Genomic DNA, 24,158 nt, shown 5'->3' with positions numbered 1-24,158 from the left:
TATTACTCTTCGGTTTTGAAGTTATCTTAAAAATAAATGTTATAGTAATAACAGAGCAATTTTGATGCCAGCTTTGCATTTTGAGGGTGAATTGCAGACTTGGAACTGGTTTTAGCCTTAGCAATAGACACCTTTCTGTCTAATTTTAAAAGTAATTTGTCAAAACATAGCACATGTGTCTGTCAGTAATTCTTATTAAAATGCTGCAACTGCTCTATACATTTTAAACACTAGTTAATTGGACAAATAGCCAAATGATAGAACCAGTTGTTCTTTGTCTGCTAAAACTTTTAATCACTGTTCATATATGGCAGAATTGTTTCTTGCTTCATACTCTATAGAGAAAGACTAAGGAAAGAAAGGTAGTCATGCTGCTCTTGAAAACTTCTGGTCAAGATGTAGTGCACGTGGGATACAGGTTTTAAGGATGTTTGCAATTGTTTTTTCTTCCTTAGACTTTGAAGTGCTTTATGAAGTGCAGTTATAAAGATGTACCCATATGCCATTGGAACAAACCAAAGCAAGCAGCCCTGGTGGGGCTGATGGCTGGTTCCTCCTCTTGCAGAGGCTGGAGCGGGTGGGCGAGTGTGGCATCCTGCCCATGGGAACCAGTGGATGGTTTGATGGCAGTGTCATCTGGCACAGCACAGGTGGCACCCACCTCCTTCCTGCCCAGACACCAGCTCAACAGATGCTCTGGAGCATTCAGACAGGGAAATGCTTTTAGGCTGTTCAAATGCTTCAGGAAAACCGTAACACTTATGTCTGTGGGCAAAATTGATTATTGTTCTTTCACACATGCAGCTAATTTTGGTTTGTGATGGAGATGCTTTCCTCCCCCTTTAAATGGATTTATTTGTTTTCTGTCAAAGTGAATAAGTCAATGGCACTTTCTGTTGCATTGGGCCAGGTTTGCAGAAGATAAGATTTGTGCCTCAGCCACCCTTTGTGAGCACAAAGATCTTCTTCATCGCTTGCGATTTCTACACATGCAGTTCAAATCCCCGCTCAGCATGTGTGGGGAGGCCAACAGTAGCAGCAGTCAGTGCAGTTCAGTCCCTGCTTTGGCAGCTGAACAGGGCAAGAATTTATACCGTCACTTGTCCAATTACATAAAAACACTGCTTGGCCTGGTCACTTGGCAGGGTGGCATTTGCCTCTGGGAAGAATTCTTGCAGGTCCTTGAGTGCTTCGTTCAGCAACAGTGAGTTGCTGAGTGTGCCATAAATTTGGGAAATGCCATCAGCATCCCTGCATCCCACAAGAAAAATTATCAAAATAATATACTAGTGTTTTTTCAGATGCTAAATTATCTGTCCTTCTGGGAGACAGGCACTTGAGGAAAAGTGGGGAGGGGACTTGGTAGGAAGCATTATATTCCCCATGATTTGGGAAGCATTTGTGATAAGCTGATCAATATACCAAGTTTAAAGGAAGCTATATATGTCTATATATGGCCATAACATTTTTAAAAAGCCATTAAAAATATAGCATGTTTATGCCATAAGATATCTATACGACAGTTTTGTTCTTTAGCATGTCTGCATCATTAAATTTATTCTTATAAGAAGAGGGAACAACTCCAACAGAGTAGGATTGGGAAGGGAGCCTGTGATTTCTGAAGTAGGCTACCCTTTAGGCTGAGCTGGGGATATGTCACATCGACTCATGAACAGCCAAATCCAGTTAGAAGGGCACTAGCACCTCTGAATAATGTTGGCACTGCCTTCTGCAAGCATGGCATGTGCTCATGCTAATTATATTTTAATATACAGGTGCAGTCTTTGATGTTGGGGTGAGAATGGCTAGCTGATATTTTTATCTTCCAGGCACTATTTTTGTCTTGACTGCTGGCATGGTGCTCCTGGGTTTCTTTTCATTGGAAAAGTTAACAGGAGCAATGGTGATTTATTAAGCATATCTAAGGGACTCACAGGGTCAAAACCATCTATTGCTCGCTCTTTTAAATGCCATTGCTTGAATGCCTAAATCTAAATATCATCTGAAATTATAAGTAGTAAAAATCCACAGCTTGCCCATTGCAATCTTTGATGCTTTCCTGAAGATTAGATAGCAAAGCATAGTTTAGTAGTGATGGTATCACATTGCATTGCTTCCTGTCTGTATTTTTTTGATCCTGTTCCTAGTGCTTAGGAGAGTTTTCCAAATTGCTTGTGATGATGTTTGCATAATCTCCTGATGGTGGTATTCAGTGTTTGCTGCTTGGAATTGCATGTGTATGAGGGGATTTGCAGCTTAAAACCAGAAATAACTAGCTTTGGATATTAACAGCAATCTCCCTATCTTTCTTTACATAAACGTTTTCTAAATTAAGAGTGCAGCACAGACTCTGCTGGTCGAAGTTCGTATCCAGACTGCTTGTTGCACATCTTGGTACTCAGGCTCCCATTCCTTTTTTTGTTCAGGAGCTGCTCATAGATAGGAGATGGGGTTTTGCAGCTGAGCTGTGGCTGGCATAGTTTAAGTTTTGATTATATTTAGCCAGACATTTTTCCCTGAGATGCTGTTAAGTAAGACAAAGAAGCTCATGTACATAAAAATGATGAGAGATAAAACCAATCATTTTTCTTTCAAAGGAACTGCTTCACCAATTTTGTTGAAGTAGTTAATTTTTGCTTTCTATTGTAAGGAAAATTGTAAGTTTGATGAAGACATGAGACTATCCTTTAATGTGCCCTTATACACTGTACCTATGCAGTAGCTTAGTTTCTATCTGAAGCTATCCTGTAAAGTAAACGTAGACACTCATTGTGGACCAAACTGATAAGTAAAGCAATATACAAAGTAATGCCACCATGGAAAACTTGCATTTCTGCATGTTTTCTCACAAAGCTAGGCTATCATGCCTTTGAAATAAATAACCCTTTCTAATTATTTTATGGTACCTTAAATACCAACACTTTGGGGAGACCAGAAGTCTGATTTAGCTGCACCTGCATCTCCTCTGATTATTTTCAAGCGATGCTCTCCTATGACTGAAAAGCCTTTTGGGGTTGAAGTAAGAGACAGTCATTCCCAGATCTGTTATCCTCATACATGCATTAAATGGTAGTGCTTTAACACAAATGTTTGCAAATGTTGGTTCATTTTGAATTGTACAACACACAATTCAGAAAAGAATAACAGTAGCTCCAATGCATGCTACCTCTGAATTTGCTCTGTGAAATGCAACTTTTGAAAAAGATGATATTAGAAATAAAGAAAACATAGTGATAATGAGAATTATGTGAAATACCTTTTTATTCATCTTTTAAAACTTGAGTTTTCAATATTTGCAAAGTTTTTCTTTGTCACCAAACATATATAGATGGAACCAAAGGACTGTAGAAGATGGACTTAAGTGGTAGAGTTGAGGAAATTCTTTGTTAATGAGGAATTACAGTGGGTAGGGGTAAACTTAGTACTGAGTCCAAGCTGGCAGGCCAGAATAACTTGGCATGTACTTGCCTTTGTAGATTTTAAAGTCATCTTTCTTTTGTGCTTTTTTCCTATTCTATTGAGACAGTCTCTCACGCTATGAAAAGTGTGCCAACCAGTTCCAATTTTTTTTCCCCAATGAAAACCAGGTCAAAGATTAACTGTGGCAAGCAGAAATGAGAGGAAACCAGGCAAAAGTAACACTCAAGCTGTGATGTAATAGTGGACAGCAAATTACATTTTCCATGGGTTATGACACCAAAGCAGCCTTTGCGCTTTTAAGTTGCAAGCAGAATGCTACATGTATTAATTTGAATGGCCTTGTCTCAGTGGCTTTGCCACAGCTTGTTACATTCCATGCTGAACTTATCTAATTTAGCTAATAATGTCATGTGTGATTAAGATGGTCAAACAGGCTTTGTGGGAGAAAGGTGCTTATCCTTTTTAATCAAACACAAAACCAGTTCTGAAAAATAAATACATTACTTAAAGTAGAGCCTTATACATGTAGCTATATTGGCACTTGGTGGCAACTCAATGTGGACAGAAGAAGTTTTAAGGGTTTAAAATTACATCAGATTGTAACCTTTCTTTGCATCATGAATAGAAGCAAAACCACCCCAAATTTTGAACTATATATGAGAGGGAGCAATAAGTAGGTTATACATATTTTGGTGTACAAAAAAATTGCAGCATAGGTGGGAAACACTACCAACATGCTACAATTTTCTTGCTATGCCAGTTTATTACAGTGGATGTATACCAGGGTACAGCTAATTTCAAACACCATTTGATACCAACCTCATTTGGAGCCCACTAGTACAGTCATGCACTAATTAGAAAACAAGTTTTATTTTTTCATTTTTCTGTTTTTATGCCAGATTTTGTTTACTGTGTTTTTGGATCAAAACTGTACAGGTCTCAGCATTTGACCTTTCCTTGGATTTTATGGTAGCCTTGAATATCCAGCAGAGGGAAACTGTCATGATCCATTTTTCCATCTCTGCTATATGATTGTCAGCAATGAAAAGTGTTTTACTGTTACTCTTAACTATTTTACACAGTAGATCAGGCTGAGTTCAGAGGCGTAATTTATTCCAACTCCTTTAACTGGGCTGTGTTCACCAAAATCGTCCTTTATCTGATGACTGTGAAGTACAGTGAGTTAGCAGTTAGTTATTTCTCTTAATCATGGTTGATGGTATAACCCTGGCCTGCTGGGAAGTCATCAGGCTGTAGTTTATGATGGAGCATAGAAAACTTTAGCAAGGTGTCATATGATAGTTTTATATTTTAATAAAAGTATGGTTTGAGGTATAGATGAAGTAACTTTGTGGTTTAAAACATCTATCCAACAGTTTTGTGCACTTGACTGATTTTGTTCTTTTTAATTGCTGTTCAGACACTTTTGCAAGAGCTTACTTAATTTCCAGTCCAAAGCAGCAGCTGGAACAGCAGTTCTGTGATGTGCTAAGCTTCCTAGGTCTGTTTTCTCTAAAGAATTGAACATTGCTCCCTGTCAGTGAGTGCTGTTGCAAGCCAGAAGTTGTTACTTGCCTGGGAAAACACAAATGGATGGTGCTGTAATAGTTTGGGGTTTCAAATACCCTACATAGAAAGTGGGGTGAGCAGAGCACTCCAATACTTTAGCATCTGTTTTGGGAAGGAGCAAGTCTGACTTTTAGTCCTGATTAACCTGCACAAAGTTCTGCAAGGTCTGCTTTTTCACTGCATGTAAATCACATGGCTGTGGCATAGAAATTGATCTGTTGAGACAACTATTGCTAATTATTCATCCTCTGGGAACAGGACCGCTTAAGACTTGGATTGCAGAATACAGAGTAACAAAATACAGAGCTTTTCGCCTCCTACATTACCAGACTTGTTGACTCAGAGCAGTGTCCAGCAGTCATTGCCATCTGATGGCTGTGGGCCAGTGTGAAACGAGCTATTGGGCTTTATCCAGATTCTAGTGGAGAAATTCCTGTCCAAATTGCATAACTATGGCTACAGTTGGCAGGGGCTGGAGTACTTATTGGCAGCCATAGCAGAGAGCTTGAGGTGTGAATGTATATTAAGAGATGGGCTCCCTAGATCAGATATTTTGGACCTATGTGAGCCAATGCAAAGCTTAAATAGGTGATTTTCCTTCTGTGTGCAGGGTACCGCTGTCTACAGACCTATTAAACCAACATTAAACATCATTATTTAAAACCAAGATATAAGTTGTCCTCGTGGTTACTTGACTGTGATTGTGGAGTGGAGGTTTGTGATCACTTCTCTATCATTTAAAAAATTATAGCAAAACTGAAAATCCATGAAAAAGCTTGCCACATAAGAAGGGAGGAGTTAGTATTTAGATGTAAAGGCTTAGTGACCACAGACTACCATCAAGTCTAGGAGGGATGTGAAGAAAATAGAATAACATATCCAAGAAGGTTTATTTTTTGGCATGGGGATTAGTAGGGGTTTAGACGAGACATTAGTCATTCCCATGGCCATCCAGGATAATGCTTTCATTTTACAGCAGTTTATATGTTCCTTATATTTCTTTTCCTGGCTTCAAGATCTTTGTAGATGTGCCTTTCTGTAAAGACTGCTTTGGGATATTATGAAGGATCTCAGGTAGAGCAAAGCATGCAGAGAGGCACACTGACACATTTGGAAAAACAACAACAACAAACAACAACAGCAGCAGCATGCTTCTCAACACAGAGTCCCCTTGCTCAGGTAGACATTCGTGACAGAGGCCATCACAATTTTGAGCAGTTCCAGTCCCACAGAGTAAAATACTTCTCAGGAGCAGTACTCCAAATAGACACAAAATCCCTGGTGGCTGCCTGTGGTGGAAGGTGCTTTGTACATACTAGTGAATTTTAAGGGGGGAAGCAATAAACTGACAAAATCTAAATTGGATGAAGATATACCAGTCTGATGGTGACCTTCAGGCTCTCAACTATTTTGATTAATTCCCTGATGCAGTCACTAAGTTTCTCAGCAGACTAGAACAGCCTTATTTCTGATACCACTGTGTTTCTGCAACTGTCCTAAGCTGTGCTCATTTCATCAGGGAAGGGAAGGTGGCCATAAGCTGCAACAGAATAGGCTACAGAGGAGAAGCAGCCAAATTTAAATAGCCTGAAATCCCTTGTTTTCAGGGCATTTGGACATAGCTCCTTAGGAGAGCTTTCAAAACCAAGAGGGTTTCTAATCCCTTGATAGAGCCAGGACTGCATGACCAACATGTGCTTGTTACCGCACAGCAGCTGATGCAAGAGGAACAGGCTGTTCACCATCCCAAACTGTGCATTTCACACCTGAAAGCAGGAGAAACCTATTGCTAAACTGGAAAGCTCTTGTGGGTTTCCTCTTACACATTACATTTTGGGGAAGGGGCTGCAGAAAATCTTGCTGCTCAGAAGTCAAGCAGATGTAGAAGTCAAAAGACCTTGTTGAAACTCAGCTCTGAGTAGGAGAAAAGTTTTTACATGTTCCATGGTCATCTGCTGGGTGAGACATCTGAATTTCAGAGGGACAGGGTCTGCCCATCTTTTTAGCTAGCAGCCAGGAATTTAAGGTGTAAAAGGAACAAGAGAACAGAATGAGACGAGTTTTTGATTTTACATGACAGGAAAGGGCCTGATTAAAATTACCTTAATTTACTCTTAAATTACCTCTTAAAATTACCTCTTAATTGTATGTATACAACACTAAACTACAATGATTTTGCACTAGTTTTGACTGTGGGCGTTATCTGAAAGCAAAATTGTAGTCTACATCCCTACTTCTTGCTCTTGGAAAGTAAATTTGAATGCTAGCCTATTTGTCCTAAGTTTTCTGAAAACAAAACTACATGTCTAAATATTCACCTAGAATCACAGACTCATCTAGGCTGGAAAAGATCATCAAGTCCAACTATTAACCTGACACTGCCAAGTATACCAATAAACCATGTGATCAGCACCTATGATGCTTTAATGGTACTTCAGATTTCTGATTCTAACTCACCATCTCCCACCCGTCTTATTTTAACTAAGACTACAACCAGGCCTAGAGATATAAGCTGCTGTTGTTAATAGCAAGTTCTGCAGAAGCTGTTCATGATCACATCCCTGATGAGTGATGGGCACAGATTGCATTGGAGTATAATGACCTTATACATTTGCTGAAAACAAGAATGACCTTCAGTTCTATGTATTATGAGGAAGGTACTTAGTTGTCTAGATTTAACATTTTCAGGCACTTTCAAATGTGTGATTAAACCTCTTTTTTTTTTGTACTAGGTGTAAAATGCTTTTGGTTTTGAACTCCTTGCTGAGGAAAGATCGTTGCTGAACTGTAGATAGCTTGTGGAAACAGCCATGGAAATCATACACAGATCAAACTATTTCACTTTCTTGCCTCATGAGCTTCAAAGGAATACAGACAAAAATTGCTGATTGAAAGAGAATTTGCTTAATCTCTAATCCTGTGACCCAGGGAGCAAACATCTGTTAGTACCAATTTGTGGTACACAGGCTGCATTTTGAAGTACCATAATAACGAAAAAACAAACCAAACCACACAGCACATTTTTTATCTTAATTTAAGCACCTACTGCATCTTTAGGTACATCTATGAGTACACCAGATATACAATATATATTGTGTGAGCTAATTCATTTAGTTCTAATTTTGTCAAGTGTTAGTAAAAGCAGTATGGGACTTCAACATCCAGTTGTGTCATGAATCCAGTTAATATTTTGATGTTGGGCACAAGGGTTACAAGCCCATAGTTTGTAACTAGTTTTCTGGTTTAACTTTAAGAGGTCAGCTAATCAAAAATCCAGTCAATTTTGGTGGAATACATACGTACTGAGCAAAGGTCAAGCCATACAAATTTTATATTTCATAGATATCACATTCTGATATAGCGAATGATTGCCTTTCATTTGTATCACCTTAATATATTAACATGTCTCTTATGCAAGGAGTGGAAGGGCTATACTGTTTCAAAAAGCTAACAGTTCTCTAAATGAGCCCTTCTCACATGCAAAGCCCCAGTGTTTCCACAGCTAACAAGTTTCAGCATGGAAGTTTTCCTAGTTTGCTAGGAAAGTGTTCAGAAAGAGACTGGACAATGTCCTCAGACACATGGTGTGAACTGTGGGGTTGTCAATGCAGGGACAGGAGTTGGACCCGATGATCCTTGTGGGTCCCCCCCAACTCCAGACATTCTATGATTCTATTTGTTCTTATCAGCTCTGTTTGTCCATCTCTCTGGAGAGAGCTGATAAGGATACAGTTTTCTGTCAGCTCCACACTATATCAGTCCTGATGGTGGAAGTTTGGGGAGCATTTTAGAGTCAAAGCTGCAGTTCAAGAGCTAGTAAAAATATAATAATAATAATAATAATAATCCAATTTTTTCTAAAGACTTAACAGTATATTTCAAGCCTGCTCTTCAACTACTCTGCTGGAGACAGCTGTTTGCAAATGACCCTTTAGTAAGATTTCTTACAGGAAAGCAAAAGGAAAGTGAGAAACTTCCATGAAGCCTTTTGCACTGATCTGCTTTTTGTCTTTGAGGCTTAAAATATTCACAAGCACTGCAAGCTGCTATTTATGAGTGGGGGAGGAGGCAGTTTCTTAAACAGCTCCCAGCCCATCACCAACATCTCTAGCTGTACTCTGCCAGCTCCATGGAGATTCAGTACTCTGATATTTTTGGAAGTAATCACATCCATATATTTCAGCATTGTTCATGCTAAAACACGTTCTTGCCTTTTACTTTGTTTATAGAAATGAACTATTTTCCCTTGTTTTCAGAGTACTGCTTATGAAATTCAGAGACAGAAAGTGCTGTTGAACTTGAAATAACATCACTTTCTTTTAAATCTTTGTTGAATTGCACGGCCATATTCTGCTCTGTCTGGAGTACCATAAATCTCATTCATTTTTATGGGATTCGGTGGATGTAAATGTGCGCCAAGTGTATAGACAAAGAAAGCACAAAGGTGTAACCAAGGATTTGACCTGTGTAATGCAATAGGACAAAAGCTGTGCTATGCAATCTGAAAAGCACAACACATCTCTTTGGCAGCAGCAGAACTTGAACATCAGTATCTTTGATCTAATGCCACTGAGCCCCAAGAAGCCTCAAACACAGTGACCATTTCAGAGGCTTCTATAGAAACCTGCTCTGTAGTGAAGACCCAGCTCAAAAACTTTCTCCCCTTATATTTACAGACAGCTTTCTAGCCAACATGCCTTTGCGAAGTTCTGGCAAGTTGAGCATGGAGACCAGAAAAGAAGGTGGTGAGAGCACAGCACCTGCCCCACCACAGAAGAAGCTGTCCTGCCAGTGCCACCACCACTGTCCTGAGGACTCCGTCAACAGCACCTGCAGGTTTGTGGGGTATATATTTGGTGGTAAAACATGAGGAAACCTACTCCTGGTAGCTCCATGTTCCCAAGGTGACTGTTGCAGTTTTTGTTTAAGCAGTATTTTAGAAAGGAGTTGTTCACACACTGCCTCTATAAATCAGGGGTAATGTTTACCTAGATATCAGCTACATATTTATATTTTTGTATTTGGGTGTTTACATCTTACAGTTTTAGATAATACTTTTTTTAATTCATTGCACGAACAGGAAACAGCCGATTTGCATGAAATATTCTGAAGGTAGGAGCTCCTTTTTAGAGGTGCATGCAGTTAATGAGAGGACACTTAATGGAGATATATTGAAATGTCATTAAATGCTAGTAAATGTATAATCACTCTGTATAGAACACCATCAGTTATAGCCTAGTGGAGCTGTAGGAATGCAAGAAGCATCAAAACAGGGCAGAGCTGTGAGCCCGGCTGGAAATACCCATCGGGTACACAGGGTTGTTTGAGGTGAGACAGTCTAACATGGTGTCAGCTCATTAAAAGGATAAATGGAGAAAGCCTTAGGTCACTCAGGATAGCAATTGCTTTGTTGGATTTTTATGAGTGTTGTTTTGTAGCCTGAGTTAATTCTGCTCAGCCTACAGCTTCACACTGAAGTGTATCAAAGTTCTGATGACAGCTGTAAATACCATTTCCCCTTTCCATCCTCTTCCTTCAAACCCATGCTGTAGCCAGGAGTCAGCCCTAACTGCTCTCACATGGCAAGCAGTTTAAAAAGCTGTAAAACCCCGATCTGATATCAATTTGCAGATCCCCTGCAGTGCAAATCGGCTGTTTCCTGTTCCTGCCCAGTGAGAGCCGCAGCTTTCACACGTGCTGTCTCACACATACAGTAACAGGGAAGCCGCAGATGACTTTTAAATCCAAGAATTAGGAAGCACAAAGGGATCCATGTTAAGGAACCCATGGAACAAGGTTTATACCTTAGCTGGGTATACCTGCTGTTGCACATTGCTTCATAGGCATCATTAAGTATTATTCATGCTACCAGGAACTGTGAGTAAATGCCCTATTACACAAATCCATTTTATTTTTCCCTCACTGTGATACTTTAAAAAAATTCTCTTCAGAGTCCCCCTTACAGTGTCAAAGGCCAAACTTGGTTTTAGCTATTAATGCCCAAAGATAGGCTGTTAAGAAGTAATAAAATACAAAAAACACACCACCACCTTTCATCTTCATAATCTTTGCACATTTCATGCTTGATTGTTCTACTTGAGGGACAATTATTTTTTCCAATTTAGGAGTTAAAATAATAACCAAAAATTAAATTTAGCCATCGAATATTGATCACCTTTCTGTCCAGGAAAATGGAAGCAGCTGAAAGGTTTGCATTTTATCCAGAGCTACTCCTCTTTCCCATCTTGAGCTGTCATCTAAGCACTATCCACCTGGTATAAGTGAAAGATTACTGAAGAGTATGGAATAATACAAACCAAAAATACTACAAAACAAAAAAATTAAATTAAATACTCTACCTTCATGGCTTGGCAGCCATAATCATTTTTGCAACAGTGATCCTTGCTATGAGACCCCTTCCCTTGAGGTGAGAGCTGCAGTGAGGTACTAAGGGACATAACACCCCTTGTTTTCCCTACATCTGCTTAAATATTAGTCTGTAATCTTTTGCCACTTAAATTCCCTACTCTATAGCTGGAATTAAGGATGAAAAGTGGGACATTACAGTGAGAAGAATATTTTAAGTCTAATGTTGAGAGAGCAGTTAGGTCTCTGGTTAGCTGGCTGGGTTGTGACCAGGTTTCAAAAGATTTTATCAAGACCCACCAAGTTAGCAGGGATTATTAGTTTCTCCTGTGGTTTGGTATCATCCTTTTAGCCAGGCAGTAACTTCCTCATTTCATTCTAGCCTGAATGAGTGTTGGCACAGTTTTAAAGCACTCAAATTCTCATTAAGCTTCACTATAAAGGAAGTTTTCCTATATTAAAGTTCAAGCAGTATCGATCGCACTGTGTTTGTCTAATGAATAAATGAACTGCTGCAGATTAAAAGTTATTGCATTAATTATCTTCTTCCCTCAGATACAGCCACTAAAAGCCTTTTACATTGTATATTTTAAAAAAGTATCAAACCTCTTGGTGGCTTGATCAGTCTGTGAAGCTTTGGGCTGTGCATGGACCTGCAGAGCTGGGATCAGCCAGCACTACGGAGAAGAGTCAGCGCATCCTGGGACACTCAAGGGCCTGGCAGAGCCCTGACATGCAGAAGATTCACTGAAACACATCCATAGCCAGGGCTTGGGCTTTGGAAAACATCAGAAACTGTCCCAACTGGGGCTTTCACCAAAGCAGAGGAAGCCTTTTGTGTGCCCAGGGGCAAGGAAGGCTCTGAAAGTTCAATGGGAAAGCATTTCCAGCTGTGCTTAAATTAAAACTCCCAGAATAAAATAGCTAGTCCTATTGTAGTGGCCATTAAAAATTTCTCATAAAAAGCAGTCTGTCCTCCCACCTGAAGATTTTGGTCTACTACCACAGGTATTTATCTGTTGAATTGTAGATCCTGCCTGTAGTACCCATAGTCTGAATGTTTATAATAAAAATGAGGACATCTGGTGGCCATTTAAAATCCTCTCTCTAATTGTACTTTTAGACATTTAAAAGTCAATATTCTTTAGCCACATCTGTATCAAATCCTCTAACAGCCTGTTGTGTTCCTATACAGAATTTCCCTTTCTTTATACTTCTGCAGCTTAAGTCCAATAATACTTTAGGGAGCTAAGGATAACACCACAGCTTAAAATGCAGATGGCTTTCTATAGCAACAGAAAAGCAGTAGCTCTAGTGAGAGCACACTTTACAAATGGGGCAATCCATGAGCACAACTAGTTTTGGAAGACCCTTTACAGAGTTGTCTCTTCAAGAGGAGAGTCAGTAGCAGGGAGCAGTTAAACAGGGCCAAGCCATGAGCTGAGAGTGATGTTAGGGCCACCCATATTCTCACCCACCAGAACCCCATTTCCCCAAGGGTACCTGAACACAATAGGCAGAGACAGGTCCCTCGATGGCCCTTCACACAACTGTGCAGGTCCAGGAAGGAGATGGGGCTGGAGACTTCTTCACCATCACCCAAAACGGCTTCCTGCTCAGATTGGAGCTTAAATAGAGCCCCGTCCCAAGGTGTATGGGTGTGGGGGTCCCAGCTGCGGCTACTCTGGGCAATTAAAGCTCATTAGTGCACCCAAGGCCCTGACAATTAAGATCTTTGCCGAAGGTTTGCATTAACCTGCAGTGTGTTGAAACCTTATTCTTCATTCTGAACATCTGTGCAATTCATACCAGGCTTTTAGTAATGAAGCTCGAAGCTGCTTTGAAAGACAACCAGGACCTCGTTTTATTGTTCTATTTCAAGTGTTATGTGTACAAAGTGAACGTATGGGCAGTTGTGTCTAATCATAATTAATTACATATTTAAAAAATTAGTGTTAGATTTAATTGGCTTTGATCATAATGGGATTGCAGCAAAAGCAGAGGGTGATTAGGTGACTCATTGTACTCTATTTTCCATTCATAAATAGATGCTGACAGCTTTAAAGATTGGGCTGATAGAGTTTAATTTCTTCTGTGTTGCCTACTGGTCTTGATTGTTTCTGCATCTTTGGTTATCTAAAGCAATAAAATAATTAAGTTGCTTTTTCAGTGTTACCAGAGGTGATAAATCACTTGAGTGATGTTATTTTAATTCTCCTGTTCTCCAGATGATAGGATTGAATTGTCTTTGTAATTTGTTATGTAAGAGGAAGAAGATTCCAACAGTGGGCCAAAGAACTGGGTTTAGGCACCATTTCTTTTAAGCAACTTCAATTTTTAGGGTAAAGTTGAATGTTTTCGAATAAAGGACTTATGATACAAGTTAGCCTTTCATTTTGTTTTTAAATTGTTATTTTTTTTAATGTAATCCTTTATACAGGGCTGTACCAGAGGCAGTTAAGTCCCCTTTGATGAGTTAAAAAAAACAAAACCAACAAAAAACACATACAAAACCCCCCAAAACAAACAAAAAACCCCAAACAAATGAAAAAGCAGACAAACAAAAATAGACGAACGTCAACAGAGACAAATTCTTGCAAGCTCCAGTCTTCCCTTGCCCCCTCTGCTAGGGCTGTATGTTTCACATGAGGCTCAGTAAGTGACTTGACCCCAAGTGCTTGAACTAAAACACAAAGTCCCCCTCCCACACTTTTCAACTGTGCCCCAGAAATTCCTTGTTCTTACTTTTATTCAGGACTTGCCCATTTGTTTTTAATATAAACCTTTAGCTAAACAGTAATGCAAGTCCGATTTCTCTTTATTGCGACCTGTTGCATTACTCTCAGATAGTTTTTTGGTGTGTGGAGTACTTTGGTGTTACTGTGCAGAAAGTGCTGGAATACCTTAGACAGACCTTGCATATTGAATTTACTTATACCAAAAAAAAAGTGCCAAACAGCAAATATGCATGTTATATCAGTCCTAGCATTAAAGAAGCTACATCATACAAATTCAGCTGCAGTGTAATCTTAAGGTCAAGTAAAAGAAAACATTTGGACTGTGTTTAAGTTTTGGAGACAAAAGGAAAAAGAGAAAAAGGGAAGAGATAAAAGGAAGATGAGTAGCTTTATTTTTGACTCTTTGCTTCTTGATACTTCTCACATCTAATGAGATGGATTTTGCACATGTGATAGATGCTAAAGAGTCCTGGTGAAAATGCAGGGGTTACCTATGTTTGGTGCTATTTAGAGAGGCTGTTCATTTTATGGACAGTTTCCAAAGATGGTGTTTGCTAAATGTGGCCTTCATCATCTTCCTTAAGTGAAGGATGTGACAAAATAGGTGAATTAGATGCAAACTGGAAGTCAGCCAATTTTCAAATTAGATTATCTTAGCCAGTTTTTAGAGTATGAACTTCCCAGTTCCTGTACATAATCTAATGTTTTTTGCTAATTTTTAAAAACAGTGCAGAAACTTGTCATGTTGCTTTGGATGAAAATGAAAAGATGCTGTAGCTCTTTCCAATATCAAAACCAGGAGTATAAAGAGCAGAAGTGCACAAAAATAGTAATACTCGTCTGGACCCAATTTCAAATAAAATCACAGATAAGGAATCTTTCCATTGTTCTTTATCCCATCTGTTTGTGATAGGCACTGAATGAGGGAAAGACATGGCTTTTCCAAGTTATATATTGCCATCTCTGGCTGTGTCACACATGCAGAGAGGACAGGAAACCTTCAGCAGGCAAGTTTTGGTAGCTGAGGTATCACATCTTCTGTGCAAAGTGGCTGCTGGCCAGCAAGGACATCTGCATGAGCAGCTGCAAAGCTGTTGGCCTCTGTTCCTCTCTTCTGACATTTAGTAAAGGTCTCAGTTAAGATCACCTCTTTCCTTCTGGTAATCTGTAGCAGCACCTTCTACATCAGTGTCTGTCAGTGTTTCCGTTATTAACTCCCTCTTTTATCCTGGTATTTGACTTGGCTGTAAAAATTTGCTCTTGGCAAATATGTGGCATACCAAATTGGTGCTTATTAGCACATCCAAAATGTATTTAATCACTCTCCTGCACCATACTGTAATAAAATGATGATTTAGTGGATGCGTACCTGGATTTATTCACTAACACAGGTCAAATTAATTCTTTACACACCATTTGCAGAATGAAATTACACAGAATTCAAATTAGAAATTACATAGAATTCAAATTGGGCTTAAGAAACTAAAACAATTCTATGCTGCAATTTTTTGCTCGGAAGTGGAGAATAGGTTACTCATATTGTTTTGCATGTATCAGCAATGTACACATTGTGCATTCACCAAAATAAACATAAAATTGGAAGCAATGCAGACTTACCTGACGTGTTTCTGACTTGTTATAATAGTAAGAACAGTTTCATTTCTACCACAGGCAGGTATGAGGGACGGTGATCAATAAAGCAGCAGGGGATGCTCTGCCCTTTACTGTCCTGCTGACATCCCGTGATCCAGCAGGAGAGGTTGAGGGCAGGGGAGAGCAGGTGTGGGATGCTTCTGTCTTTTCAGAAGGGTCACTTCTACCTCTCACCCAATTGCCTGAGAAAAAGTCAATAAAATAATGAGTACTTACATTGCATGAAAACAGTTTGGTTTAGTTTTTTGTAGAGGTACAAACAAGCATTTATTCTGCTCAGGATTGCTATTTTTAATTGTCTCATGCTTTTCCTTCAGTACTCTCTAGTTGTCTGTAAGGAACACGATTTTTCCTTATTATTGGAGCTTTAGAACTTTTCTGGTTTGCTCTATACAATCTATTTTTTCTGTCTTTTTAAATTTGGAGGAAAATTTCCAGAAGGACTAAAGTGCTTGAGGAGCCTGAATTTAATTTTCAAAAATGAGCTAAGAATCTGAGTCCCACTGCAAGGCAGAAAAAAACTGCAAACAAACCCGCTGATTTTCCTGCTTTTGTTTCCCTTCTGCAACCAATTTGACTTTTCCTTCCCCTGCTTTCCTTCGGTGCAATGAGGCTTTTGCTTTTTGCTGGGGCCTGTTAGCTGTGGAGTTCATTTTTGTGTTTCACTTGATTGCAATTTATTGTTTCATTGCTCTCTCCCCTGGGTTAAACTCACTCATTACTTTGAATCAAAGGCACCATGCAAACAAATAAAATCTAATGTAATATAATATTCTACTCTAATGGATTCCTTACAGTCTCTCTTCTTGCCAATCCTATTGTTCCTATCTTTTAAGCTTCAGCAATGAAATCAAGGTGGTTGTTGCCCAGAAGGGTTGATGTCTCCCTTGCCTTGCTCATATGCACAGTGTCAAAGAAGGGCAGAAGTCATCGCTCACTTCCCCAAGAAAGTCATTTGTAACATGCAACTGGTTACTTCTCAAATCCAGAAGTCAATAACCCATGATAGATTATTATTTGAAGTAATAAGCTTACTGTGGCTAGACCCTGCACCACTAATATAAAAATACGCCACAGCCAATGTTTGACATGATCCTATCCAGCACCTCTCTGTCGTGTAGCTAATACTTACAAATTATGTTTATCTCTTATATATGTAACTGTGCCTTTCGTTTCCTACATCTTCATTGCCTTTGCTGTTGTTGCTCTGTTAGACTCTCATTCAGGTAGGGAGCAAATCATCTGAAATTTTGCTGTGTTTAAGTTTTCTAATCCTTTTTTCTTTGTATTTCCTTGCTTTAACTGAGTTTTTTTCTTCTCTTCCGAAAAATACTCATGGCACGTAATAACCAGTGTTATTTTCCTGGGGAAATAACAGAATATTTTATTTTTATGTGACTTACGTGTCTTCTGTTAAAGAGTTTTCTGATTATTTTTGGAGCCTCTTCCTGCAAATCAGTCAATTTGTTTTTCTTACACATTATGTATCTCAGAGTGCTGAGAAATTAATGTACGGCAGTCTGAGTAAAATGCAGCCACCCTTTTCATGCTCTCCTCCCCCTCTTCCCATAGCGTTCAGGCATTTGACCTTCATCGAGGAAGGACATTTATCACCAGCACCATCCAGCCATCTGTTAGTATACTTGTCCTTCCTGGTGCACATTCTTGTAAATAGGAGCGTTATGGATCACTTTAGGCTTATAACCCAAGTAAACAGTTATGAAGGGTGTTGATGATAACTCAAGGACTCAAACACAAGAGTGTTGCAGTTTGTAATATGGTTAAAACAGGAATCACAAATCACTCTTAATAGTATTTTACATTTAGTATTTCAAAAATGTTTCTTTCTTCGGGTGTCCACCATGGTACAGATATCCATGCCTTGTTCCCATGCAGACCTCCTGGAGTGCTGATGTTGGCATTTATATAGGTATCCAAAGTCTTAACAGACTAATGACTGTAGGCAGCAAATTGAGATGTTTGTTAGTGGGGTTTATAGCTGTGAAATGTCAGGAAGCGTGTCAGTTCCAAGGCAGACCCTTCCTTAGTATTTTAATTTGTTAATGGCAGATTTGCCTTCCAAGGAACAAAGTTTAAGACTGTATTCAGCAGCACATTTTTCACTTCAAATCCATTTCCTATTCATCTTTTCCAATCCTCAGCACCGATGGCTACTGCTTTACCATAATAGAAGAAGATGAGTCCGGTGGACATTTAGTCACCAAGGGATGTCTCGGATTAGAGGGCTCAGACTTCCAGTGTCGGGTAAGAAGCATTTGCTGATGGAGCAACACTTGGCTTTTCGATACCTTTCAACTGAAGTGCATTCAATAGTCATTACTATGTCCGTGTTTTTCACTTCTGTTTATTTGGCAGATAGTTTCTCTGCATTGATTGCTGAGAGGAGTGCATTTATATCCCAAAATGGTGATATTATAGATGCTTATAACAATAACTTAAGGTTTTGGGTTTGGCACAGCTGTTGCTAGTAACACCTCTGCTCAGAGGAAAGTGGAATTTAGAGAAATGCAGTCTAATTCTTTAAGTCTCCATGGCAGTTAAAGTTATTTAAGGTGTTATTTGATGGCCTGCAGTGACCTTTATGTCTTATATGCAGTTGCACTTTGGTTTTGGATTTCTGAGCTAGAAATTCCCTTCACATCCAGTGCTTGCCTGATGGAAAGCAAATCTTGCTGCAGGAATGAAAGGGCTATGGGTAATGGAGCGAGGTGGCTCTAAAGCATTTGCCATTGCTAACGTTAACCTTAAATGATTTTACATGAGGACAGGAACAGCCTAACCACCAAGGTCCACAGAAAGTGTTTCACCCAGCTTCCCGTGAGAGCAGAAGCAGCAGCTAAATTAGTCCACACAGCAATTCCTCTGTTATTCTGGCTAAACTGTTTTGAATGCCCACGTTAACTTATTTTTGTAATATAATTCTGACTGATGGATGTGTGTGACTTTCACAGTTCTGTCTTGTGCCACTAGAGTCAATCTGTCCTTTCTGCAGTGCTAGGGCACCAATAGAAATATGTTTGGTGTAAACTAATCTCTTAATTATCTAGATGAAATGCTGCTGGATACTCTGGTGGCAGAAGTCCTTACTCCACACATCCAGGAAATCTGTAACAGACTGCAGTCCAGCTAACAAGCACGTCTTTCTCTCATGTGCCAGAATGACATTGTGTGTTTACAACACAGATAATTACTTTGCTTTCTATCAAATTGTCTCTTGCAGGACACTCCTATTCCACACCAAAGAAGATCTATTGAATGTTGCACAGGCCAAGATTACTGTAACAAACACCTTCACCCCACACTGCCACCGCTGAAAAATCGAGGTAAGGGGAAGCAAATCCAGACCCAAACTGATCTTTTCCTGCTGTTGCTCCTTGTCTGGATTCCTTCAGGTCACACGGAGAATGCTGCCCTGACCCGTGGTTGCTGGTACTTGCTGTTATTCATATTGCATATATGTACTGAACATGCGATACATGCAAGTTGTGCAATATAGTCCTAGCACAGACCTGCTGGCTATCAGCAGTCACCCAGAGAACCTGGGTTAGTCGTGGCAGAGGACGTCTCTCGCTTGGATGTTTTTAGCCTGATAATAAAATTGAATCCTCTTTCTAGTCCCTGCAATGCACATTACTGTTCTTCATAACTCCACATATATCTGGGACTACATCTCCACTGTTTAATCAGTCAGTTTGAGTTGACTGAAGCCCATTAAGCTTTTCTTACTTAACGGACATGATAATCCAGTACCAGGGCAATAACTAGTCTCTAAAGCCAATTTTCTACTTGAAAAATGTAGTTGAAAATAGAATGTAGAGTAAGAACTCATGCACTGATTTATTTGCTTTAATTTGTTATTAGAAAACAAGGGGACATGTATTAACTTAGATTCTGGGGCAAGGTTTTAGCTTTTTTGTTTATTTAAACATCACTTTCTGAAAGCTGGTGAAACTATTTTGGCTGGATGTTGCAGAATACATGTTATAAAAATGTATTCCAAAGTAAGTGTAAACTCATCCATCATAAACTCTTGGGATTGGCAGCAGTGGCCAAGATTTGTGGTGGTCAGCATGGAATTTGGTCTGCAAGAATCAGTTCAAAGTTGCAGGAGAATTTCTAACTGTGGTTTTCTGAGTTGAAAATCCAGGTAAGTGTGAAGATACTCTCTTAATTATGCAAACAGTAGATACTTACACAAACGCACTAATAAAAGCTGTTCCCTTCACGCCTATGAAATTCTGCACAGATGGGCTGCAGAATCAGGCCTGTGGAGAGTAGTATGTAAATATTTCACTGTTTACTAGCAAGACATGAAGTCAGAGAAACCTCATAAAGAGTTATGTACTACTTTGTTGGTCTTTTCATTTTAAGAAGTTCTTTGGACTGAGAGAGAAGCTCCAAAAGGAAGTCAATATTTGTTCACACTTACTTAGTACATCAATAAATATCATTTCAGTTTGGAAAACGCTGACATGATTTGTTCTTGCTGCTGACTGAGTTTATTCTATGTTAAAACTACTTAAAAATACTGAACCAATGCCTAACACTAGACATCTGCCTTATTAAGATTTTAGTTATTTGGCAATACGACCTGCTGCTTATACAGAAAGCAATAAAATGAGCTTTCGGTAGTGGCAGAAGTTGTTTGGATCAACATTGGGTTTGCTCTGTGTGTATAAGGGGTAAATAAAGCATTACTTGAGCACCATGGTGGCAGACCCATTAAATAGCAGAGAGAATATTTGTTGAAAGAAAAATTTCATAGAGTTGAAACAGGACTCGAACTGTTCTGTGTTGCAAAGTTGCCTATTTTAGCATGATAAACAAAAGGCGATGTATTCACTCGATGTGTTCTGAAGACTTTTGCTTGAAATAAGCTCTTGCACTGCTGGTATCGTGATACAGTGTATTGTGGGAATACATTTCAGGAGCTGCTTCATTAAACGTGGCTGGACAGGGCTGAAGTCAGCCCCTTTGTTAAAACCTTAAATAAATATGTCATTTTTGGTGCCAGACTTGTTTTAATTTGTTGTTGTTATATCCTAGTATGAAAGCTCAGAGAAATATGATTTGAAATATAGATCATCACTGCAATCAGGTACAAATACTATGTACAAATACATGCTAGTGCCAGTGCTATGGCTGTGAGCATTGTTTCTATTGGAAACATTTAGATCAGGCTGTGATTGACTGAGTACTATTAGAATTGTATATAAAATTTAACACAAACTGTAAGCACAAAGGAAGAGAAGATGAACTTAAGAACAAGCTTCTAGGAACAACCTCCTGACCTCCAGGATTCCACAAAAAATACGGATGTTCCTCAGCATTTAAAAGGCAAACAGAAATTGGGCTTCTGATGAACTTAAATCCGAGGTCATGTCTCATGGGAAAGAGTCTAGGGAGAGCATCCAGCTGCGGGTCAGAGGTTGTTGAACTGCAAATTAACCTACGCACCAAGGTAACGTCTACAAAGGCAAATGACTTGTGTTCTCAAAGTGCATTTCCAGACCTGGCATGTGCTCGAAAGTGGGTTTTGCCCTCTCCTCATAAAAAGAAAGGAGGACCACATACATGAAAGCGGGAACTAGAAGAATTAACACTGTTGAAAGCAAGGCTTATGAATAAAGATGGAAGAAATAACAGCTAAGCCTAAGTTTTGAGTTCATCTCTGTACAGAACTAGCAGGATAAAATACCCTGGAGAAATTGTGAAGTCCTTGTCCCAGCTGCACATCTGTCTTATTAAGGAAATGAGAGTCATAATTGGGTCTGATACAACACCTCTGCTTTAAACAATAAAAGATATTCCTGGAAATCCTAGTGAAAGTGCAGGCTGAGACCAGTTGAAAGAAGAAATATGTCTTTACTGATTTAGAGCCTATATAAGCAGAAGTGGTGGTGCCACCGTGTCTGGCTCCCTGCCTGTAGAGCTAGTGATGAATGGGCAAGGGAATGATTGGAGCAATGATGGGGTTTGATGTGTGCACACAGTCTCCACGCCTCAGATTTCACTGCAGTTTTTACTCGGATAACCGTAACATTGTGAACTGGAGGGACCTGGGGAGGGAGGAGAAACTCCTCTCCCTTTGATATGCTGACTTCTCCCTTGAACCTGCTGGGTGGCCTTTTCAGTGCACTCCTCAGCACGGTCCTGTGATGGTGAAGTGAAGGGAGCGAGTGGTGGAAGAGGGAGAAATCACAGGAAAATAACTGAAAAGGCAGCTTGGTATCACCAAAGCCCTCCTTTTGTTGCCATCTCTCCCTTTCTTTGCTGCTTGCCACCAACACCTGTGCCCACCGCTGTTTTCATACAACACAAAACTGCTAACGTGTCATTTGCTGGGCTTCGTTATTATGAAGAAGCTTCCCAAACCTACTGCATGTTTGTTCTGCACACCCCACACCGTGATGCTGGTGATCCCTCACTGCTGCCTCCATGGAAGCTACTGCTTATTCTCACAACCCCGCTGCTTGGCATGTTGTAGTTGCCAAGTAACGTAACACTTAAAAGCACAAAGCTAAACTTAAAGGACAGAGTATCTCCATCATGCAAACTGGCACCAGCTGGTACCCAGCACAGTCTCCACCATTGAGCCCATGAACTGGTGATCAAGCGGACTCAGTGCTGAGCTGACCCGTCCCTCCGCCTGGTCAAGGAGGTGCCAAAAATGGTGCAGGGAAAAGGAGGTTTGTCCTGCTGCTCGGTGGGGAACACAGAGATTAGGTCTGCAGCAGTACCAGCCTGGCTCAGTTCAGCAGAACAGACATTGCTGCTGTAAGAACGGGGGCATGCATTTAATCTTGTATTGTCCATGTGCCAGTGGGTTTATGATGTCCTCAAGTGAGCAAACAAATGAAATTCTGCCAAAATGCTTTGAAAATGCAGGAAATGTTGGAAAGGTGAGACAATAGCTCACTTATCATCAGTGTTGCCTCTTGCCAAACAGAGCCAAATAAATACAAAGACATATGGAATTATTCTCCTCTAGTGTGAGAGTCAGTTGCATGCCCATAATGTGCACAGTGAACCATTTCTAAAGCTACATTAGGTGATTTTACCAGCATGGGGGACATCACCTACTGCAAGAGTGTGAGCGTCTCTGCTGCTGCAGTCTGCATCGGCCGCTGCTGGTACAGAGATGAAGACACATTCCTTTGTCTTGCATGCTTTCCTTGAACTTGTTTCACATAATTGCATTGAGGTACCAAAAAATTTTGCAAGGTTGGAGTCTGAAGTTTGCTTGAGCTACACAGCACTTCCAAAATGCCTTCTGACCTCTGGGAAAATCAAACTGTGTTTATTTACTTTTCTGAATGGGAGAAGCCCATTAGGAACATTGAGCACAGGGTTTGAATAATTTAAAATGATCTGAATTTGATTAAGATTTCAACATCTTTATCATTCCCAAATGTACATTCTTGGACCTGCACAAGCAGCATGAACAATGTGGGTGCTTTACAAGTTCTAGTAGCACAATACTTTGTATTTTTCCATGCCTTTGCTCTCTGGCATATGCGAGTACGAGCAAGATCTGAATTGCTCCCTCTGCGTCTGATATCGACATTCATTTCTGCTGAGCACAAAGCCCAGCTTCTATCATGGCTTATTCTGCCAAGTGGGAAAACTCTTCTTGAGAACAGATATCCAAATTCCTCCCAAGTATAAAAATATGGTCTATTTATCCATATGGTCTATTTATCCCCTCCTCAGCTGATGGGCTGCAACACTTTGAACTGCAACAAACCTCATATTTTAGAGGGAGATGTCTGCTCACAAACACAAACTCGAGCCCTGTTGAGCGGCCATCACCTCCAGGAGAGAGCTCTGGATTCCCTGGTGGGCTCTCAGTTTCAGCTCACAGCCCAACTTGGAGTGACAGCCCAGGTAGAAATCTGCTTAGCAGAGGGAGGGGTAGACTCGAGTGTTTTCCTGCTAGACACCGTGTCAGCGTCCCCTTTCAAAGGCATCGGCCGTGGCATGAATGTTTACATTGTTAATGCTCCTGAAGCAGGCAGTGGCAAGTTAAAACATGACCAGCGTGATCAAAAGGTGTATGGTTGGTAATCTCTGTTTGTAGTGGAAAGGGGAAGGAAAGACATAGTTTGAAGGCAAAAACAGATGGAGAAACTGGATCATTAAAATAAAAGAGCCTGATGGTAAGCTAGGAGTCCCTCAGGAATCTCCTTGTCTCATTACCCTTGTAAATCTGAAATGCAATAGTGCCGTTCCAGGATGAGTCGATACAGATAGGGTTCTTGCATTTTGCGATGTGTTCAGTGTTACTGTGAAGGATGCAAGAGAGTGAGGCTGGGAGAACTTCAGAAAGCATAGTCCTCATTTGTGCTTTACCAGATAGCAGCTTTTGGTTGGTGGTGTGTGTGTTGGCAT

General features: G+C 40.0%; 1 protein-coding gene across 6 annotated transcripts in view; it reads left to right on the top strand.

Annotated features, from left to right (window-relative positions):
• Positions 1-24,158, top strand: part of BMPR1B (bone morphogenetic protein receptor type 1B) — a 209,840-nt gene that overhangs the window by 173,380 nt on the left and 12,302 nt on the right. For all 6 annotated transcript variants that reach the window (XM_065062384.1, XM_065062385.1, XM_065062386.1 and 3 more), the window contains 3 exons: positions 9,666-9,825; positions 17,909-18,011; positions 18,988-19,090. In XM_065062384.1, the coding sequence (XP_064918456.1) occupies positions 9,683-9,825; positions 17,909-18,011; positions 18,988-19,090 (349 nt within the window). In that variant the 5' untranslated portion in view covers positions 9,666-9,682. The remainder of the gene's footprint in view (positions 1-9,665; positions 9,826-17,908; positions 18,012-18,987; positions 19,091-24,158) is intronic.

The sequence above is a fragment of the Columba livia genome, chromosome 4 (assembly GCF_036013475.1).
Source record: "Columba livia isolate bColLiv1 breed racing homer chromosome 4, bColLiv1.pat.W.v2, whole genome shotgun sequence".
NCBI classification, from domain to species: Eukaryota; Metazoa; Chordata; class Aves; order Columbiformes; family Columbidae; genus Columba; species Columba livia.
Note: the sequence above shows the minus strand (reverse complement) of the source record. Positions and strands in the feature narration are given on the sequence as shown.